Below are 22,462 nucleotides of genomic sequence, written 5' to 3'. Positions count from 1 at the left end.
TAGTCTCTTTAATCTGCTTAACAGCAGTAGTATAAAGAACATCTGCTTAGAACCATTGTAAAAGTGGGCTACAGCTGCTTAAAAGGAAAAGGTGAAATGGTGAAAACTTGCCATTCACTCTCCTGTACTTGAGCATAAACTCGTAACTGATGGTATTGGCACTGTCATAAGGCATGTCCCAAAAAATGTCCACTAACAGAATTGGAGGATAGGTGATGCTGGCACACATGAGTGTTTCTTGGCACTGGCACATAGGACCCTTAAATAATCACCAAAAAAAACAAACATACAAATAGGGTCTGCTAAAATTATAACACTGAAAAAACAGGGTAGGTAATAAGAAATGCAAATGAGAAATAACATATTTTTTAACAAGAACAGGTCAACTGGGCCTTTTTTGTAGTTTGTGTGTGTGAAGGTGCATGGGTGTAGGGATGGGTGGTCAGGTGGGGGTGGGCAGGCTGTATTTGCACAAACTCATGTAAGCCTGTTGCATGAAGGAGTAAAGGAAAAATAGTAATATCAAGATGTAGAATAGGAAATAAAACTAATTACTACTCACTTGAAGATGTCTTAGGCGCAATCTCTGGAGGGATGGGACCTGCAATTTATAAAACTGCATTAATATAAAAACATGTATGTGTGTGTGCCTTTCTTTAATAAACATAAATAAACTTACCAAAAAAAAGTGAACATTAGATTGTAATGACAATGCTTAAAAAAAGTTTCAATAGCTGGAGTTATGTGTAACATCAATCGCAAACAAACAACACAAAGATAAGAGAACTACATAGTCATAACAAGGGACAGAGCGCTAGTATGATATCATAAATCTAAAAACATAATGGCTAAATCAGAAACATTAATAACTAGTTCACAGATGGTGCAGTGCAAAGAAAACCACAGCTTACAAGTTTCTGGCCGGACAAAAGGGCTGTAATCCCCCCAGCCTCCATCAGCAGTTGCAGCTTTCAAGGCAAATTCTGTGCTTAATACATCAGAGCCAAGTTCATAGATGTATCGACCATTTTCTGGGTTTCCAAGATTGATTTCTCTCTCTTCTGTTACTGTTTCTGGAGACATTTTAAAATATTTATTGACAATGTAAGGCAAAAATTTTTTTTAAGTGTTTTGATTTTCTAATAATAATGCCTTCAACATCTACAAATATTACAATGGCATTCATTCTTTCTTCAAAACTGACATCTGCCTATTCTATATGAACATAATGTAAGAAGTAACTCTAAGATTTCTTTCTGGTTTGTTTTGGTTTGGTTTTTTGACTCAGTAAGAACTCACCATTTACTTTCCTGAGTTTGAGCTTGAACTTATTGTACACTGTGCTGGCACCATCACGAGGCATACTCCAAGATATGAAACCAGTTTCATATAGCCTTTGGCATACACGGACATTTTCTGGGACTGGCACTGATGAAACTGCGAAATGACCAAAAAAATTAAGATCCAAGAAAAAAGAATAATGACGATTTTTGTAGTGTATTAAAATCCTACAGAATATGGGACAGGAAAAGTAAAGCTTTACCACCCAGGCTGTACAGAGGTGCTTCACAGTCCCCATCACTGTGTACAGTTGTGAAATGTGGACCTTACTTATTAAGAAGCAATGACAGACAAAGTGCAAATTCAATGATTTCAAACAAAAGGCGGCTACCACCCTTGTGGGACTCCAGGAGACCATACTCGCCAGTCAAACTGTGCAAGTTGGTCTGGCTAAGTCATGTTGCTTGGTGCAAGAACCTCTTGAAAACGATCCAGAGGGTAGGCACCACCAAGGTAAGATAGCAAAAGAACTGGATGGCAAACGTGAAAGAATGGACCACCTGCTCTATACAAAAACTGCTCACTTGCTGACCAAGTACTGGACCAGATGGTCTGCCATGCCCATGGCTGCAACTAATTTGATTCTCCCGATCACAGATTCCAGTGGGCCAACCCCATGGGCAAGCTAGCTTTCTTGGGGATCAGCTGGTATCAGTTACGGGGATGATGATGATATAATAAAACACTTAAGTAACAAAAACTACAATTTCAATTTAAGCAGTGCTTTTTTGCAAATGTTTTTGCAGATAATAGTACTGGACTAAAAAAAGCCAACATTGCTTTGCTATTTAATCTTTTTCATAATACATATAATTCAGCGTTTATGTCTTCCTGAAGCATGCTCTCTCATTTTCTGATACAGACTTTAACACAAAAACAAATGAAAATTGTTTCATATAAACTTAATCATGCAGGAAGAGTCAATCTACACTTTGCTATGTTCAGGAAATGATAAAGTGAAAGTATTCCTCTCAAGACTGTATCAAGAAAACAAAGCTCTACACATTGACACTCAGAAATAACAGATATAAAGGATATATAAAATCAAAAGATGCAACACTTTCATGTTGAAACCAGAAACACAACAGCCAGGCAGAAAAACTGTACTCAGCTGGAATACTTTCAAAACACACAATGCAAAGCAAAATTCCATGGGCAATATAGTATGCTACATACGTTTAACACTTTTGCATCATTTCGTTTGATGAAATACTTGTAGAGCTTGGCTATCTTTTGTCTACTGGTTAATCTATCTCTAGATCTTGAAGTTTCATGAACACTCAAGCCAACAACAAAAACAAACAGAACATGCACACATACACACAAGGCAAAGAAAACCCCTGACGGTAAACTCTGTAGTCAGGCATCACATCCAGCGAGAGTATGTCAGATTCTAGACTAGTGAGCAAGGTCTCTCAACCACCATATATGTAATCTTCTGTTACCTAATCAATTTTACATCATCAAGAAACTTGTCATACAAAGCTGATCTGATGGGAGAGGGGTGGTTGAAAGGGATGTTAAGACTGCTAACATGTAACAGACCACTTCCCTGAAACTGGCCTGCATCATGGTGCAACCAGTACTCACCCGACCAGGGAGGTTTGCCGTCTATCTGTATAAGAGAAGGCCTGCTTGATGAGCCGTGATTAACATTCTGAACTGAAAATAAACACAAGTGCCATGCAGCTAACAATACAACATGCAAACAAAAGCAGTTTGTGCAAAGTTCAGTGAACATTTTGTGGTTGACCATATATGAAATGCACAGAACTAGCCTATCTTGGTCATGTACCAACTTTTGAATGTGACTATATTGACTTTGGTCCATAATCTAACATTGAACATCAATGACAGGGGTGCCAACCTACGGCCTGCAGGCCACATCCGGCCCACGAAGGAGCCTCATCCGGCCCACTCATTTTAACCTGACACAGCGCAATTTCAATTTTTAACATCATGATTCTGGCAAAACCACCATGTTCTGGCCCACAAGATTTTATGTAAAGTCAGATGAGGCCCTCAGGAGAGAAACGGTTCGGCACTACTGTTCAATGGTGTCATAAGGCACATATGCTTTTATCTGAATGTGCTATGATATCTTGTCTCATGTTGAACAATTTTAGCACACACCACAAATGCACAGGCCTTGAACTGCTCATCAAGCAGTGACCCTACTTTGGACCTTTTCAGGGAATGGGGAGTGTGGACAGTTACCCTTCTTTTTGTTTATACATCTAGGATCTGTACTTCATCAAATCTTTTGGTCAATCATTTAAAACAATTACAACTTTTTTTTTAAATAGTTTTGACCACAATGTCATTAAAATGAGTGTGAAAGATATCTACAGCTAACATCTTCAAGTTTGCTTCAAATATGGTCAACCATACCTATAGCGATGGGGTGTACACCATCAAAGTAGATTAACGGATCAAAAGAGAATTAAGAGAGAAACATCTGAGCTGGAGTCACAGCATACTGAAAGTTATTTATCCAAGCAAGTGTGTTGCAACACTATAAAAAGCATGAGCACATACAGGTAAAAATAAAATACTAGCCATCATATCAAGGGTTAAAGCCTGAGGTTTCACACCACATTTACTGAATTGTTGTATTGCTCATCTTTGCAGCTTATCATCTGCATGAGGTTCTGACATCATGATAAATGGTAAATATTTTATAGACTTGACATGGAAACAGAAACAGACTTTTAAATGCAAATCCAAAGTGGGTGAAAATTATTCAACTTGTTAAAATGTCTTTCTTGTTATCACTTTAACAAAAACATGCTGTGACTCATGCTAGACAGAAAGAATATATTGAAAGAATAAGGTCACACACATGTAAAATGCTTTCAGAAACTAAAATACAGTGTAAGGTCTACCAGAGTGCATTCTTTTTTAAATGACCAGGCTAAGCTCAATAAAAGATACTATTTCCCGTAATAAGAGCACATAATCCGACAAAGGTCAAAACTTTGAATCACAAAATTTCATGTTTTTAAGGGTGCATCAAATAAGAGAGTTGGGAGTGGACCATCTATTAGTCAGGCACATCCACAGATATTGTGACAGAACTGTTTTGACCTCGTATTCTGCATAGTGTTCTTCAAAGGCTTCCTCGCCAGAATCAAAGGAATTGTACTCAGATTTTTAAAAAAAAGTATTTTGAACTGAGCTCAGCCCAGTCATGCTGAAAAACATGCACTCTGGTAACCCGGTAAAGTTGTACAGCATACACTCAAATGTGCTGGTAAATAACAGTTAACACACCATGATTTCATAAAAATGGAAGCAACATGTTTACTGCATTTGCTTAGCTGTCTTATGAACATTATAACAGGGATGTATGTTACTAAAGTGATAACTTACATTTGGCAAATATTTTGAATAAAATGAGCACTCACATTTTCAAGAAACATTAGTGTTCATGTGACTTTCAAAAGTCTTAAAATGTGACTTATGATAATTTATTTAGTGTTTCTCAAAGTTACATATTAAACCATCGAAATACATATACTTATGGGAATGCTGACCTCCATCTTTCAGTATAACAATAAAATAATTCATCTCTGTACTAACAAAAAATTGTATACCATCCTCCATTCCCACGTCTGTCTAAATAATAAAGACAACAATTAAAACCCATCCACTCCTAGAGTGTATGGCAAAACAAATAGAAAAACATTAAGGTTTCCAGCAAAGTAAAAAAAGCAATAACAAAATATGGCCTAATGCGAAGGACAGATGCAAGACTTAAGGAGGATTTAAAATACTACCTGGACTGCAGTGATGGCGCACTTCAATGTATTTGCTTGTACCAGGACAAGGGTCCTCAAATATGTCATTGTTTACTAGAAATTCGCATCGCTGATGACCATCACACCTGCAAATTAAAAATAGTAAACAAGAAAAGGTTACACTTGAAAATACCTTTAACTTGCTGGATGCTGGCAATTTACTATGTAATTCCTATCAATACTGTGTTGACTTTAAGGGGACCAAAGTAATTATAGCTGCACTGGGCCCAGTGTTTGAATCTGTAATAATTACTAACCTCTAAGCAATTTCCAAACATAAACCCATGTTTCCCGTGCCTCTCCTGTTCTTCAGTCTTACAGAGACTTTAATTCCCTAGCTACAAATAGCAGCTGTAAACACAAAATGTATAAAAAGATTACAATTTTACAGTTGGTTGTTAACTGCTGTGCACTCAGTGAACTCACTCTGAGGACACAATGTCTGTGGTTTTGACGTTCTGGCATGTAACATCCATGTTTTCGGTGCGGCCTTGCGGATTGCACAATTTCAGGGAGAATCGACCATAGTTTGCTCGGTTTATTCGGATGACAGATCCTGCAGGGCATTCTAGACGTGAGCATCCCATATTCACAAGCATAGGCTGTCCTCTCATTATAGCCATCTTCATCATCTCCATCACCTACAAAGATCAAGTGCTCAAGTGAAAAGGGGAAAAAAATGAAGCTAATTCTGACATTATCTTTGTGCATGCATATGTACATCCATGTGTGTGCACTCCTTTGCCTTGCACATGCAGATATTTATAAACAGTCAAATTTTATCAACCATTAAATAATGCTTCACTTTTTGAAGCATCCCCTATCCTGTAAAAATGACATTAAAAATATGGGATTCAGTCAACATGTATATCAAACATTCATATCTAACATTATTTTATATATTTAGCTATATGAAAGTGCAATCATATGTACATAAATATGTATATGCATTTATTTTATGAATGCAAATTTCTAAGGCAACACCTCAAAATCTGCACATGAAATCATTTCAAATGAAGAGCACTTGATGAAGACAGGACAAACAACATCCTTACAACCATGTGTTCTTGAAGGAAAAACTATCAGTTTAGCTACCCACTGGTGAAAGTGAGAATACATGCCAGCTTTTGATTTGTGAGGTTACACTAAATAAGGGTTGCTTTGCTTCACATTTGTCTCCTTGGCACAGATGCTTTGCTGAGGACTAGCCAAGCCCATCTTTGACTATTTACAGCAATGTACAACTCATTTTAATCCTTTGCTCACCTGACTGTGATAAACACAAAGATGTGAATGCCACCAGGAGCAAGACACAACTGCCTTGCAGGGTCCTCCAGGGAGAAAACATTCTGAACTGCATGGGGAGCTTTTGATCACGATAATACTTCTTTATATCTCAAACTTTGATGTGGTCTCTCTCCCTGACAGCCAACAGTTGTGGCTGTGTAGCATTCTGTGTCACATCCTTAGTATGTGAGATACCCAAGGGGAAATTTTAACCTGTAAAAGATGAAAGGCAATACCACTTCAGTGCTTACAAAAGTACCTCACTTTATTACAGATATAAGAATCCAATAATTTAACTTTAACATATTTATATGATACTGATCTCTAGGAGCAACACAGTCTGAGATTCATTCTCCGCAATAAACTCTAAATACTCATTTAAGTTCACAGTTAACAGCCTAATCAGTACTGCAGCAGGCTAAAGAGCTCTCTGTTAGGCACATAAAAAGTAACCAACATCTGTTGTAGATCAAACTGCACTGCTTACATCACTTCCTTCATGGCTTTTACCTCTTTTACCTCCCTTTACAAACCCCATGCTGACATCTTCATCTCAAAGCAACCTGTTATAGACAGGCTTTCTTGGTGATTAATGGGCAATCGCCACAACAGCAAAACAAATTGACTTGGGCAATCTGTTTAGATTGCTATATGTCTAAAACTAATTTCACACCTGTTTACTCTGGTAATACAGTCATCTTTTGTGTGTGAGCACAAACAATGCATCATTGTGCAAGCAGACAATACTGTTTGCAGAGGTGTACAACAGCTTGTGTGGACATTAGTGGCAACTTGACTGATGTTTCTAGTTCCCAGGCCTGAGCTGCCATGTTGCTGTCTGAACACTTGGTTAAGAACTAAGCCTCCTCTGCTCACACCCTGTGCTCAGGAAGCAAACATGGCCATCTGTTTCTGTTTGCAATCAGTCCAAGGTGGGCAGCATAAAGGTAGGATGAACAAATGAAGCAGCCATGTGCAGGTTTTAGATAATGGAAAGTCTTTTTACCAATTTGATTTCCAAACTAAGCAGTCAAAGGAAATGTTTCCATTCAAGAACTTGGATAAGAACGTTTGATTTGTAATACTCATTTGCATGTACATAAAACCTTTTGAATTATGACTAAAATTATCCTATTTCATGGTATTAGAGCAAGACATTACACCCAATTTCCCAACAGATCTTTTGATGCTCTTGCTGGTTAAAAATTTTACAATATGACAGTTTTGGGTTTATTATTACAGAGTATCATTAAAATCTGTTCTTTTAGGGTTTAAGCAAGCCTCCCTGATGAAATGCAAAAGTTCACATCAATATTGAAGGCCAATTTTTTTTTAATTTTCCGGTTGAAAGAGCTACTAGGAGCAGGTTCTTTCATAAAATGAAACTGAAAAAAGGCAGCATGGTCTTGCACAAAGCCCTAAGCAGCAATGGCTTAGGTTAGGTTCCTGTGTCAACATCAGTCAAATCCCTTTCAGCTGACAAAATATCGACACCACGGCAGGCTGGCCGCGATCTGTCACTGCGCTTCATCAAAGCAACAAACTAGCAGCCATTAACGCCGCCTTCTGCGCCCTGGCGTCGTTCATCTACAGAAAGGGGTCAAAGGGCGAGGACAAGGGTCAGCGATGTCCAAACAGTAAACGGGTGGCCTCGCGTCCCATGGGTCAAACGCGCAGAAAAGGGCGCAACTCGTCTCAAGCACAGCGCTGCAGGGTTACTTATGTACTGTCCACGGTGAAGTGTAGAGATTTATCTATGTGCGCTAGACCGTAAAAAAAAAAATACAGGGTGATTGGTAGAAAATGCTCCATATGAAATCAACAAACGCAGGCAACAAGACTGACTGATCAACACCTCTCATCTCTGATGAAAATCGGAACTGCAGATATTTCACATTTCACAAAATTGTCATCAAACAATTTAAGGTGTCAAGCCTCAGGACAAAACACTATAAACAGTCGTAAAAGTGTTTATTTTGCAATGTGGTAATTTTTGTACAATGTATTTGTTGCCGCTGCATACAAGTCTATATGTGACCGCTTAATTTTTTTTTCTTTGCTACTCCATTACTTTGCATTCGTGAATGTGGCTAGCCGTAAATCACTTGTATCCGCATTGCATATTTCTAAGTTTAATTAATAAAAATGTTCTGCAATTATTTTTTTCTAAATTAGTTGTCGTGTGCGGCCCTTGTGACAACACAAATGTGACCCATGTGGCCCTCGGAAGTGCCTCAGTTTCACTTGCCTGTCTTATGATTAAGTAGAAAAAGCATACAAATATAGGTCGAAACAGAAACTGCAACAAACTTGAACTGACCTGCCAGTTTCAACCGGCGTAAAAGTGCGAAGTCCTTCAACCGATGAAAGACAAACACCGGACGTGGGAAGGTGGTGACCAACACTGATCCCGATATACAATGAAGTGTCGAACTAAAATCCAAAGCATAAGAACATATAAACCCCTCTCTTCATTCTTCTCACATGTTTCCAATTGGTAGTTTTTGAATCGTTATTACCTTAAACATAACGCCTGAACATATACTTGCTCCAGGTAAAATAATACACCGTCCTAAGTATCCTTCCAAGTCCCAGTGCGCAGGTGTTGTGAAGACGGAAGTACAAGTGTAGAGTCGTGATGGATCCAGCGGACTGTATAACACCTAGCAGCTGCTGTGCGTCTGGATGTGGTTTAAATTAGATGCCAGTACCCAACATGTGTCTTTTACTCTACTGCGAGAATACACGAGACTATAAAAACATGGTCGTGTCATATAACAATTACTTTCTTTTTACTGTTTGTTTGTCTCGCGCATATCACGCGGCTGAACAGAGCTGTTCGCCACATTGTGCCTAAGTCGTCCCCCGCCCCACCTTCTGGCCCTCGTCTAACTCTCTCAACCCAACTCCGAGAGTTTTCGCCCTCTCACACTCTTTCTATTGTAAAGCCCAGATATGTCACTTCTTGTTCTAATCATCTTCGCTATGCTATTTGTAGGAAATTACAGCTCACAGAAGGAAACAGAAAAAAGCCACAACCCACCATCACCACCAAAAAATGGCAATGCCACAAATCTGACAATGAAGCAAAAAACTATTTCTTTACGACGACGACGATGACGACGACGACTTCCCAGCCAACAGACTTTGTATTCACAAGTATTGATAAGATGGTCAGTCAATGACAAAACACGAAGAGGAATGCGGGAGGAAAAATCTCCTAAAAGACAGGAGGGTGAGAAATATCTTTGAAATAACAAGAAGCTACAGCTATCAGCTGCTTAAATCTCTTCAGCAATTATGGAGGATCGTGGAAGGCGCTGCGCCTTGCGGCAGCTTAAGAGACCACTATAATTTACACCGTACATTTCACCTTCCTCGCTGTCTCCTTAAAAACTGTGACTTTTTATTCTTTTTTCCTCCTTTTTTCATGATCCCATTACCGCCAAAGAGATTGCCCTTTAAATCAAAACTTAGAGTAAGGCTAGGACCGCAGCCATTTTCCAGCCGCAATCTTGGATTTACTGCCAGGGGGCGCTTTTTTGTGCCCAGCACGCACTTCCTGTTGCCAATCTTGATATTGCGCCTGAGACTTCCGCTCCGCTATGCTTGTCACACCTCACGGGCCTCATAAACTTTCTTTTAATCAAGAGTTCAGCGCCTCGCAGATGGTAATCAAACTAAGGTCTTGGAGAGATAGAAGGGGAACAATGGATATCCATTTACAACACAGCTCATTTCTTATGGACCTTAGCCACAATCTTCAAAATGGTTTTTCTTAATATTAGGCTTTTACGATGATGCTTGGCTAAACAGAAAGGAGATGAACCGTGCTCTTGTCTTTAGTGTTACCACTAATATTTGTATTTTCTCCTACAGCTCCTGAAGGGTAACTCACCAGTTTTCACTTTCACACTCCACTTTACATCTTTCTGCGAATTTTCCCCGATGTTCATGAAGACCTTCAGAAAAAGAAAAACAAACAAACAATGAACCAACCGTATCTACATCCCAGTAATGCCTTAACATCAGTCACGTGTTTTAAAAGTTTCTCTGGTGTCAAAATGTTAATTAATATCTATTGTATCTTCATCATTGGTTATTGTCGCAGAGGTATACTATGGATGAACTCGTACATTCACAATCAAACTGTGGAGTAAACATCCCTACAATGGGTCAACAACATGCTTTATGTTCCTTCACAGAGATCACTGTTAGGATTCCGACACCCTCCAACTTCCCATGCATGCACGCGCCCTGCAGACGCTCGAAAAGAATGCAAAGGTATGGAAAAAATCCCATACAGACTGATGTACAAAATTGTTTGCATGCATAGATACATAGGCAGTCCAGTCTGTACTCTTTGCTCGTACATATGTGCACACGTGCGTGTGTGTGTGTGCGCGCGCGCGTCAGTTGGAAGTTGGTAATCCTCAGAATAACATTTTGGCTCTTAACACTTAAAGCCTGTGGAACGCCTTTGTCGGCTACTTTCATCAAGGAACCCGCTGCCAACATCCCCGTAAGGCCTTAATTTACAGAAAATGTAGCCCGCTCTAGCGTTCAGATTTTCCCTTAATCTCCTTCTTTCAAAGAATGAGGAAGACTTTTTTCCCAAAGCCTGCCTTTATAAAAAGTATTGATTTTTCTTCACTCCAAACTGGAAGGCCATTATTTCAACATTGCAAAGAGGCGTTTCCCAGTTTTTCTACGGCCTGGAGGCTGTGAGCAGACGTGCAGGGAACACAGAGGAGGGTTGAGCGCATCACCTGAAAAGTTTTTTTTTTTTCTTTTTGTTTGTAAAATATCAGTCCTTAAAGGTAAAATACCCGCCGACCTTCTTAGAAGGTAGTTAAAAGTTATTATAAAAATAAAAGGACGTGGTTTCCTCTTGCGGAAAATAATAAAAGAGCCTCGGAACTTTGAACAGGGATTATTCTTTAAAATGCAAAGGCTTAATTTTTAAATTTTGCGTTCGACATCACGTTGGAACGGAAATCTGACGGAAAGTAGAAAGGACATCTGAGAGCAGGCAGAAAGGATATTTAATTAAAAAAAACATCTAAGGATGTTTGTTCATTCCTTCGTCCCTTGAAAGGGTCAGGAGGAGCACAATGGTAGACTCGGCAGCTGACAGGGCCCGCCACTCATGCACTGTCTTGGGCGACGGTCAGCAGGTCCTGCACAGGATGACCAGTCCTCCCCAGTCAGTTCTTTCTCTCGCTATCGCGGGGTAGACCGCCCTCCAGGGTACCTTGAAGGAACAGTCTTCGACTAAGTGTCCTGCTGGTCACGTGACCAACTTAAGTCGCTTGACTGTCAAGGGTTGTATCTGGTTTTGATCACACTGGAGCTTAAACCAGAAAAGCAGCTAATATTTGCACAACAGTGACTCAGAATTCAACATGCGATATATTTATCGCTGACACTATAAGTATACTGTAAACATATCTCAATATTGTTGATGTGCTGCATTATGTGCAACCTCGGCACAATAAAAGCACCAAGAAATCCTCAATAAAATAAAGAAAATGTTTACCCACCCTTTTTGACAAGAAAACCAATCTGAATCCCTTTTGCCTGTGTGTGTGTGAGAGAGAGGGAGAGAGAGACCACATTCCACCACAGCACACATCATCAGCAACAATAACAACAACAATGCTGACTAGCCTATATCTTGCCTTGTCACCAACACCATCAATCGGACCTCGATCCAGCTCGACCAGCTTACCTACTAATGCATTAATAAATAACAGCGGTTGTTTCCTATGTATGTACCTACAAGCTGTGCATACTGTCAAAGCAACATCTGCGTGAACTTCTGCCGTCGGTTACACTTCTTTACACTTCGGAAATGAACTAAATAAGGAGCGCGAGGGGCGCTTGGGGGTCAGGCTAACCACCTCCCACATGGAATCTGAGGTCGCAGGTTACAAACCGAGGCGTGTCTGCACGGTGCGCTAACACTTGCCAGAGAAATCCATTTAGACCATAACTGTCGGAATGTTCAGGCTAATGTCCACCAGTCGACTATCATACCGGTGAGATACCTTATGGGCCTTGGTCTGAGGTTTGTCTATGTGACTTAGCATGAAACACCTGCCAGCGGCCAAAGAAAGATTACTTTTAAAACAAAATGAGACATGCAGCTACAGTTATCGGGGTGTAAGCGCCACAGTGTGTTAGTTCGAAACAGAAGAGCATGAAAACATCTTGATAAAGAAGCACTCGATCGCCACTTGAAAGCCAAGAAAAGAGGACGAATACACGTCTAGAGGACCTTCTCACCTTTCCACTCTCCCGCCTGAGACGCGGCCCAGGTCACGTGGGCTCCCATCTGTCGCTGCTGCTGCTGCCTCTGCTGGTGTGTTGCTTGAGACACGAGCTTGGCGCTGGCCAACCTTTCCATCAAAACGGCCAACACACTCAGATACAAGTCGTAAGTAAATTATTCCTCTTCGCGATCCGTCTTGGGGAAGAAAGGAAATCTAGTTTTGCAGACACGACCACTACAAAAGGCCAGAGGTTTGGCCCCCGTCAAGAAAACATGGAAGACTCTGGCAGCCAGCGAAATAGGGTCATAATTCCTTCTCTGTCTGGGGCAAGATTGGTTTTATCTCCCGCCCGGGCCGCGGGAATAATGAGGCAAATGGCTAGGTGTCACCACTGAGCCTCCCGTCCCCCCACAGCACCACATCCCCCGTCTCGCTCAGGCCCACCCTTAGCTTCCTTCAGCGCGACAGTAAAGGGAGGGGGGAATCAATAGGCCATGTGCCCACACGGTGTGGCCGGTGCTTCAATTACGGGTCCCCAGGATGATTCACTGCATGACCGCGCGCGCACGGAGAGTTGTCGCTGTCGCTTTCAAGTCTGCATGCCTATGTGCGTGCGCGTGTGTGTGCGCCGGCCGTGCATGCACCGGTGCGCCGGCCCTACGACCGCGGTCCGTCGCTAACCGTATTCAGGAGGCGCTAACTGGGTTCTCTCCCCGACTCAACTTCCCCAAAGACCCACCAGGAGGAGTCAGCACTTGGAAAATGGCGCCCTTCTGAGGATGTTCCACTACCGCCTTCAACGGCCATGACTTTTAACGATCCACTAAAGCTGCGAAATGCCTTTTGACATCCAATATCCGGCTGCATTCCGAAACAATCTTTGAGACCAGAGAAGGTTTTTTTAGAATTTTAAAAGAAGGGGAAGAAATTCTGTGGTCGCCTCATGCAGTCTTCGAAATGAATGCATCATTTTAGACAATCTTGATGCAATTTTCCCTAAAACAGTTTTTCCCCCAATAAAGGCACAGAAATAACAAACAGAAATAATTTATTGTATCCTCACCGTTGCTGAACGTGCATGACAGACTGAGGTCACGCACTGTGCACTCGTGACATTTGCGCGACTGACGCATCTCGCGATGAAGCTGTTCTTGGAACCTGAAAATCTATGATAATTCGACACGACTTGTCTGCATGCCAGAAGGGAAAGAGGATGTGGTTTGTTTCAAGTTTATTGTGGGCACGGGGCTGAAAAGGGCAGAGAGCCAGAAGAAAAGTCCCTTGAACCTGCGGTGACCACCTCACAGGAGGAGGAAGACCTATCTTCCTTGTGTGGGTCTGGAGCTGGCTGAGTGGTCCATCCGATCAACAACTCACCTCGGCCTGGCGCTCAACCAAACTAAATGCCACGAGGAGTCGCGTTTGGGATTAAAGGGGGCGGTGGAGAAAATGGGAGGATGGTCGATAGCCTCTCTGGGGAAATGGGGAGGGGGTGGGGAAGAAGACGACAAGCCAGTCGGTCCCTGACGTACTGGCCGTGAAAGAACGACAACCTACTCTGACTACTACTTGAAAAACTGTCGCCTCCCCTGCTGATGGTCACGGATGCAGGGCCGCCAGAACTTCTGGAAGTCGATTCTGGACAAGCTTAGCGCCACCGTCAGCCAAAGGTGGCTTGTCAACAGTAAGGTGCTGCTGATAGTAGTGGTGGTGGTGGTGATGGTGATGGTTAGTGACACCTTCCCCTGCACATTGACAGGCGACAACAAGTATTCTTCCATTCAGAGCCAGAAGACTTGAAGCGGGCAAGGAGGAAGAGAAAAAAGTTCCAGAACCTTCGATCTACTGATGCATTGACAGTTGGGGCGAAGTGGAGGGAGGAGACGAATGGCCAGCTCAACGGGCAGGGCTCAGAGCGAGAACTTGATAAATGATTTCTTCGAACACTTCTTTCATCTAGAGATGATACTTATATGGTAAATTTATTCTTAATGCTGACAGCAAACATTCTGAGCTTAGCCCTCTAGTAAGATGTGTCCACTACAAAAAACACCGCCTCCTCCTTTCCTGAAAGCGTTCTTGCTCTGACATGAAAGCTGATAAATATAGGGTAACATGAGCAAGGCTGATACATATTCTCAAGCTTATGTATTTAGTAAGACAGAGCAAATTGCTTGCGAGACAAAAATCAATATTTCAAAGAACCTTATCATGGGATAAATAGAAAGGAGTGTGTGGGAGGGGAGAAATGGAGCGTACGTGTCTGTAAAGAGAGGAAGATATCGCCCCCTTTCCTTGCTCCTCCCTCCCTGTCCCACGTGACACGAGCTAAAGCCAGGCAGCCAAGTCCCAGCGGCCTGAGGCGGTTCATTTCCGGATCGAGTCGGTTTCTTACATTGCTATTCAGCGATGCAACTGGCATCTTCCGCGACCGCCGGCAGCGGTCAAAAGAAAGCCGTTATCATCCACACGGGCGCGAGGACAAGATGTGCGACAGGCCAGGCAGCAGCAGCAGCAACAGCAGACCGAAGCGACACTATGCGGCGAGAAGCAGGGCCAACGTGGCGGTTGGTGACAGGACTGTCAGGCGCATCTGAGCAGCCGCGACCTTTTTTACTCGCCACCGGAAATGGGTTTCTGTACAGCTGCAGGGGAGACAAGAGACAAGGCATCCTCAAGCTACCAGCACGCCAGCCTGCCGCCCTAATTGGAGTATTGAGAGCTCATCATTCCGTGCGGCGAGGAGGCTACGGAGTAGGGGCTGAGAGTACGGCGGCCTAATGATGCCACTGACAGACACTGGTCACACTTCATCCACACAAAGGCGAGGGTGAGTGTGGAAGAATACAATATCTTCTTGTGTGCTCGCTGAAAGTGAGGCCAATAAAGAAATGTCATACAGACAACTCCGAAAAAGAAAGAGAGAAGAGAAGAGGGGAGGGGCGATGGACGGGCGAGAGTCCAACAGCAATAATATAATCATGTATAGCACGCAACTCTAGCTGTCGGCTTTACAGCATCCCTCGGCCTAAAAGAGAAAAAAAAATATTCAAATGACACTGGTGGTCACGCGATCTACGGAAATCGTCTCCCAGCCCGCACTCCTGCGGACAGTTTCACGTCCATCGACATCATGCAATCAAAAAAAAATGTTCTTCAGTCTACCAACATTCACACTGCTGCTGTTCTTCATTACGATAGAATAAACAATAAACCTCTGTGTGAAGCATTTATCATCACTTTGACAGTGCACATGACTGGAGGTTCAAAGCCCACTTGGGCCTAAGACGCAAACAATTGTTCAGATCCCCAATAGAAAGGTGCGCCTGATTTATAAGGGGAATTAAAAGAGATGGGGAAAACGGCTTCCATTGATCGTGAACCATTAATCTTCAACATCCATACTGTCACTAGATTCTTTGTTGTTGTTTATGTTTTACTTTAGAAAGGAAAAAAGACAGAAAAGCTGTGGTTAAGGGTAGAAAAAGTTTTCTAGCAGTTAAATGTGGGTAACACTAAGGTGATTATACTAGCAATTAACTGCGGATTACTATGCCAAAACTAAACCAGCAGTTAAATGTGGGTAACACTAAGGTGCCAAACTATACTAACAGTTTACTGCGGATACCAGTGAGATGCTAAAACTTTACTAGCAGTTGATGTGGCCACCATTAAGGTGCAGACATCTCGTTAGCAGCATGAAGGAAATCCACAGTTCCACCCGTTAGTGCCTGGCTACAAATGAGTAGATGGATAGCAGACACTCGTGCGTTCTCCACTCAACAACTTCTCTCCATAGAAAGCATGCGAGAAGGCATCTCAGTTGCCTAGGAGACTGTAAAAACATGACTGGCGGGTGAGGAACATGGCGGCGTCAGGTATCGCCATCATTCGAGTGTTCCAGTTTCAACCTGTAATGAACTATCGCGACAGTTATGAAAGGGAATATCAAATATACACACCGACCTCGACAATGTATAGGAATGCACTCTACGGCAGCTTCGATGGAACTCGCATCCCTTTGCTGAGACAGTTATTCCAGGTTGCAATGGTCCTCGAAACCCGATGTCCCATCATCCCACTCTTCTGTACCCGATCCTCTCCCTCCTGCCACCCAAGCCCCATGCACACCCTCCACCACGTGCAGCGTGCTTCGCTCGTTGTAATGAGACTGCCAGAGCTGCCAACTACTGCATGCCTGATTGGGTGCTTTTCGCTCTCTCAGGAAGGTATAACTAATTAATGACCTGTAAAGGACGCGTGGAAATATGATCCTTTAATTGACCATAAATCCTCGAAATTCAGCTTTTCCAACAGCAATAACTGAGTGGTACTCTGTCGCACTGATCAAACACATCCATAGATCGGTCCACCATTAGAGGATTTCAACATTATTCTAGTTATGATGAGTATATTCCATTTATTCATTATTCCCTTTGGTGACATTTCTCCACCCCTTCTCTCTCTCACACACACAATACATGCAAGCACACACACACATATCAGTATAGGCAAATGTACTGCTGGGTGTGCTGCCCACACAAAGATTTTCCCCTCCTACGCAAATTATTTGTGGACATTTAGTCATGTCAACACCACCTTCCCCGACTGTCGGGCTCCGCCACCTCCCACACCTGAGTCTTTGTAGTCACGAACGTGTTAACCTGCAATGTACTCATGTCTGAAGGTGTGTGTATATATTCTGTGCTTATTCGTGTTTGTGAATATGCTGTGTACATTTATGTTCGTGAAGGTGTATTTGATGCTCACCCTACCAAGGGGTGTGCTCGTGCAGTGTCAGGCGCTTTATAATGCGCTGTACATTACATGCCTCTCAAAGTGTACACCCCTGACCACACCATAAAGACAGATTTACAGACAAATGAAGGTGCGGAGGAAAACGAAAACAAGAATGTGTGTGTGGTGATCTTCCCCGGCGCCCACAATTTCAACCAGGGTTTTTCCTGTCTATTGATAGCATTTGTTGAGCTGTCAGAGCTTTGGAACAAACGGAAATGGAACAAAGAATCGAATTACGAAGTAATCTGTCTTAATATTCAGCAATAAACGAACGCTGGTTTTGTTGAGAAATGCTCCGCGGGGTTGTTTTTTTTTTCTTGCCACATTTTTTCAAGAGATGCATGTGTTGTGTGTGTGTGTTTGTAATGAAACATCCACTGACACCAAGTACATTTATATAAAACGAGGAAAATGAGGTGAAAAAAAAAACAGTGGTAGAAATTATCAATTACCAGAGAGATAATTATACGCTGGTTAACTGGGTTTTATCAACACAAGCTCTATTCAGCATCACTGAATGAATCCACTTACTCCTAGACATACTAGCATCATCGTCGTCGCCACTGTCATCAGCATCATCATTATCCCTTTTGCAAGCACGCTTAATTCAGTTTCTGTAACTTGTTCACCACGACTGCTTTTGTCATCACAATCAAACGGCGCTCGTTAATATCGTTCAACAATCAATTATCATCCAATAATTTATGCTAAATTACTGTCAACAGTGTAAAAACTTTTTAACTTTATATAGGAAGTGGCCAGAAAAGTTCTAACAGGAAGATGCTCGCGAGGAGACAATGCAAATCGCACTCGAGAATTCTCGGCGTTGGCAGTCACGTGTAGAGGTAAAAAACAAACAAAAAACAAAAACAAAACAAGCAAATTAAATCAAGAAACAAAGCTGGCTGTCGTGCGCATGCGGGATGTGTATCTTTCAGGGGTTGGAGGAGCAGACTTGGTGCGGACACGTGCGCAAAACCCACCAGCGTCCCGAAGGGTGCAAGAGACTTGTCACCGTGTGCCTGAGTGAAGGAACGAAGGAACAAGCGCTTCGTGGTTTGGTTTTGCTTTGGTTTTTTTTGTTGTTGTTGTTGTTGTTGTTGTTGTTGTTGTTTGACAAAGTATATCTTGATTCCGCACATTTGTCTCGAATAGTGTGGTGTGTGTGTGAACAGACGCGTGCGATTGTAGGGTATCGGTGAGGAATTAACGAAATTAAAGATATATAAATATGCAAATATTTGTGATTTAGTAGTAAAAAAAATGTGTGTGTGAAAGAGAGAGAATTGTTTACGGCCTAGTAACTGGACCCTGACGGACGTTTAACCGACATCATCAGCGCCCTGAGGCACGTGCAGCAGTTACGTCAGCGGGTAGATACACCACCCTACTGTGGGTAACAATCATCAACATGGTATTCAAATCTCTCTCTCCTCGTCAGTATCGTCAGTCGTTCATACACTCACCACCATAACACTATCCATCATCCTAATGAAACAGTGAGTCATTCTCTCACAACGTTTAGTTAAATTGATCAAGTTCCGCTTGACTGCGCAGTCGGAAAATATGCCTAATCAATCGAGTTTTCTTCTCCTCGTGTTTTTGAAATCACTCAGATTAAAAGCAGCACTCAGCGGATATTTCCTCGTGAACTACTGAACAATGGGTACCCGCTGACATCGTTAACCGCGCATTACGGTTAGCAGCTCCACCCGAGATCAAGACTAAGTCGTATACACGGCCCTGGTGTATGTTCGATGCCGAATCTTCGGCAGTGAACTTTCCGTACTGTGTATGTAACTTCATCAAGAATTTCCCACAAAAAAACATTCTTTTTCTTGCATGTCCCCCAACCCCTAAACCCCTTCTGCAGACCACCATCTTGAGACTCCCTATTTCTTCACGCAGCAGGTGTTTTACACTAAAAAATACATCAAGAAAACAAACACCCTCCCCCTCCTTTTATGTTGGACAGCCAACGATTCTCCTAGATCCCTTGTTTTTCGACAAAAAATACAAATAACATGTAACAAGCCAAAAAGAAAGAAAACCACAGATATCTCACTAATTTGAGTGCGCATGCGCGAGGGGAGATGACTTACTCTAAGAAATGCGTGTATGCTTGTAGTTTGTGAAAAAATCTGTACCCAATGCACACACGACAATTTTGTTGTCGGCCAGGGGTGCTATGCACGCCATATTGGAATCAATCAGTGAGAGTGCCTGCCGGTACCTAACGACACTCAGCCAATCGACTTCTTGGACACAGGACAGAAAACTTCAGCTGCTAATCCGGAAACATAAAGACATCAAAGTAATAATGCTCACAAAGCTTCGGAGGCTAGCTATAAATAAACAACATGTTGACCATCCGTGCTAATCCTGCGCGCGCGCGCACACACACACACGCCATTTTGTTAGTTTATCAATATAAATCTGAATTATTCACTAGAAGTGATGTCTCGGAAGATGGAGCAGTTTGTAAACCATTTTATGTCACTGTGAAGGTATGTTACAAAGGTTTTCTATCAGGATAAGTATCAGCTAAGAAATATGTCTTTCAAATTCGTGTGTTTACACTGAACAACTCCCCTCTCCCAAAATTACTGCTGTCACGCACCATCATCCAAACAGTGTTTAGCAAAATCATTCTCTCCTGTCTGTCTCACCCACGTACACACCCGAGTGTACGCTCGCACAAACACGGCCTGTGTAGCCAATGTTCACAAACTACAATGTATAAAACCTCGGCGAACTACTCCGCTTTTCAAATAATATTCCTGAAGGTAAACCGCGCGACCTGTTCAGTCCCCACCCACCCCTCACCCGCTCTCCGATAATGAAAGACCTTGTGACCCGCTGCGGTCCATTGTAGCTCTTCCTGTTGTGGCAGAGCACACCCGGTCTACGATAAGTGGGTCCATTTGCCCGACAGCCCACGAACAGAGAGCCAACAGGCTGGACCGCAGGCCACGTCCTACAATTACTCGACCCAGATGGGAGAAAATGAGAAAGTCGCCGCCGAACTTTGTCTACTCGACACCGAGGCCTCGTCTGGGGCGGACGACCATGAGAAAGAACTTGTGGGGCATCTTGGCAGTGGTGGAGGTTTCTAGACCTAAAAGGGTGAAGGGAGGTGGTGGACATCTGGGAATAATCGTGGCAGCGATAGCCACACCAGAACCGAGCCCAGGTCGTGGATGTGGACATAAGTATTGTGGGAAGTACAAGACGGAGACAAAATGTTTTTAGTAAGAATTTTTGAAGCAGCTATAAGAACAATGCCAAAGCCGAAAAAGAGCAGAATTTTTGTCAGGCTAACCTCTGAGTGGCCAAACACCCCGATGAACCTGGTCACCTTGATACTTGATACCTCTTCCCACTTATCCCTCACTCTCTTCTGGTATTTTCCCAGTAATAGGCGACTCTTTCTGAGAGTGTTTTTAGTTACTTGCAGACCAAGATTTTCAACACTTCCACCTTATGCTACGTTCCCCACCCTGCTTTAAAATGGAGACTTCCAGCATTTGACGACTGTTTTAAATACTTCTACTGAATCTCAGGTAAAATTTGTCTTCATGGTCCATTAATCTTCTACCTTCGCTTATTCATTTCATGCGGCGACTCAAGCAACACAAAGGAAAACGAGAACTTTGCGACCTCCACATTTAACCTCTGCCTCCTTTCTCACTCGATTTCCACTCCAAAACTTTCTTCAGGTGATCAGAGGTAATTTGGAGAAAACGCAATAATCTCGCTGCTGATTATTAACTTGACAGTCTATCGCAACCTCTCGCCCTTTTCTCGAGAACCTCTGGCTTCCTAAAGTAAATTAGCATCGATTAGCATCTCGAGCAAGACGAACACGCTTCCTCCAGGTAATTCTGCATTTATCAATAATACATAGCTGACACCTGGACAGACCCTTCGATCGCCTTAGTGGAGCGAGGGCTCTCGCATTCAGTTTCCGGTTCAGTCAAGGGTTGTGTGCTAACTGTGGACACTCAGACTGCCGAGGGTCCGCTATGCGAGGTACTCACTTCAAGTTAAGAGTTCGATTTTTAATGTTCTGCCGGGTACAATATTTTAAAATGGAAGATAAAGGGTCTTTAAAAACACAGTTGTTTGGTGCTTGGCTGCATGGGTTGATTGGTCAGTTTATCCGAGAGAAAAGTGTTCTCACCTGTGGTTAATTCTCACCAAGGGAGGAAGGGGTAATATGGAGAAAAGGAGGAGTATCCGGAAAAAAACCTGGAGGTCCATGTCGATACACATCTGGAGGTCCATGCCATTTCACGTTTCACATCCATGAAAGATAGTCATAAAGCGAGTGTCTTTGCCCTGCGGCTAAAGGGGTACTCAAAGACAAGCATCTTGTTTCCTTAGTTATAAAGTGGTATCCAGACTACACACACTCTGTTTTACCTCTAGGGCATACTTAAAAAGCGTTGGCAAAGATGTCCTGGATTAAAGAAACATGAAGTAGTACCCACGGTGTGTAGGCATCGCATCGTTATTGCGAAAATAAAGGTTTTCGTTGAATTCCCTATTTTTTTTTTTTCCTAAGGAAAAACACTTTATAACTGTATACTACTACATGTTTCTTAACCCTAGGTATCTCTGCCACCCCTTTATCAATACGGCTTCAGGGATAAAACAATCTTCAGGGTCTGGACACCTCTTTATAACTTTGGAAGCAAGACACTTTTCTTGTAGTTCCCTACGTTGCCCTGGCAACGACTTACTATGGCTTCATAACTACGACTAGTCTGGTGATAAAGGGGAGCTACTTGTGTAGTCACTTTTTTAAAAAACTTCTAAAATAGAACATGATGGACTAGGAAACAATGTTCATCAGCGCTCTATAGTGCTAATGTGCACGTGATTTACTTCCCCTTTAGGGCCGGATACAGATGATGTTGCACGAGAACAGAATGCGTGTCGCCAGCCTGCTGTGTT

General features: G+C 42.5%; 1 protein-coding gene and 1 long non-coding RNA gene across 4 annotated transcripts in view; one reads left to right on the top strand and one right to left on the bottom strand.

The window, feature by feature from the left end:
• The window catches only part of LOC112573864, a 32,891-nt gene that overhangs the window by 415 nt on the left and 10,014 nt on the right, over positions 1–22,462 (bottom strand). Inside the window, exons 1-9 of one of the 3 annotated variants that reach the window (XM_025254517.1) lie at positions 12,717–13,082; positions 6,408–6,641; positions 5,568–5,782; positions 5,121–5,227; positions 2,932–3,003; positions 1,300–1,437; positions 912–1,073; positions 563–601; positions 112–259 (exon numbers count right to left, since the gene is read on the bottom strand). In XM_025254517.1, the coding sequence (XP_025110302.1) occupies positions 165–259; positions 563–601; positions 912–1,073; positions 1,300–1,437; positions 2,932–3,003; positions 5,121–5,227; positions 5,568–5,779 (825 nt within the window). In that variant the 5' untranslated portion in view covers positions 5,780–5,782; positions 6,408–6,641; positions 12,717–13,082 and the 3' untranslated portion in view covers positions 112–164. Of the gene's footprint in view, positions 1–111; positions 260–562; positions 602–911; positions 1,074–1,299; positions 1,438–2,931; positions 3,004–5,120; positions 5,228–5,567; positions 5,783–6,407; positions 6,642–12,716; positions 13,083–22,462 lie in introns of those variants that run through there. The other 2 variants (XM_025254516.1, XM_025254518.1) reach the window with 2 other exon arrangements.
• Positions 7,060–8,201, top strand: LOC112573866. The gene is made up of 2 exons (XR_003101293.1): positions 7,060–7,375; positions 7,697–8,201. It is a non-coding gene; the product is annotated as an uncharacterized LOC112573866 (long non-coding RNA).

Source organism: Pomacea canaliculata, linkage group LG10 (assembly GCF_003073045.1).
Source record: "Pomacea canaliculata isolate SZHN2017 linkage group LG10, ASM307304v1, whole genome shotgun sequence".
Classification (NCBI taxonomy): domain Eukaryota; kingdom Metazoa; phylum Mollusca; class Gastropoda; order Architaenioglossa; family Ampullariidae; genus Pomacea; species Pomacea canaliculata.
This window is presented reverse-complemented; position numbering and strand designations above follow the sequence as displayed.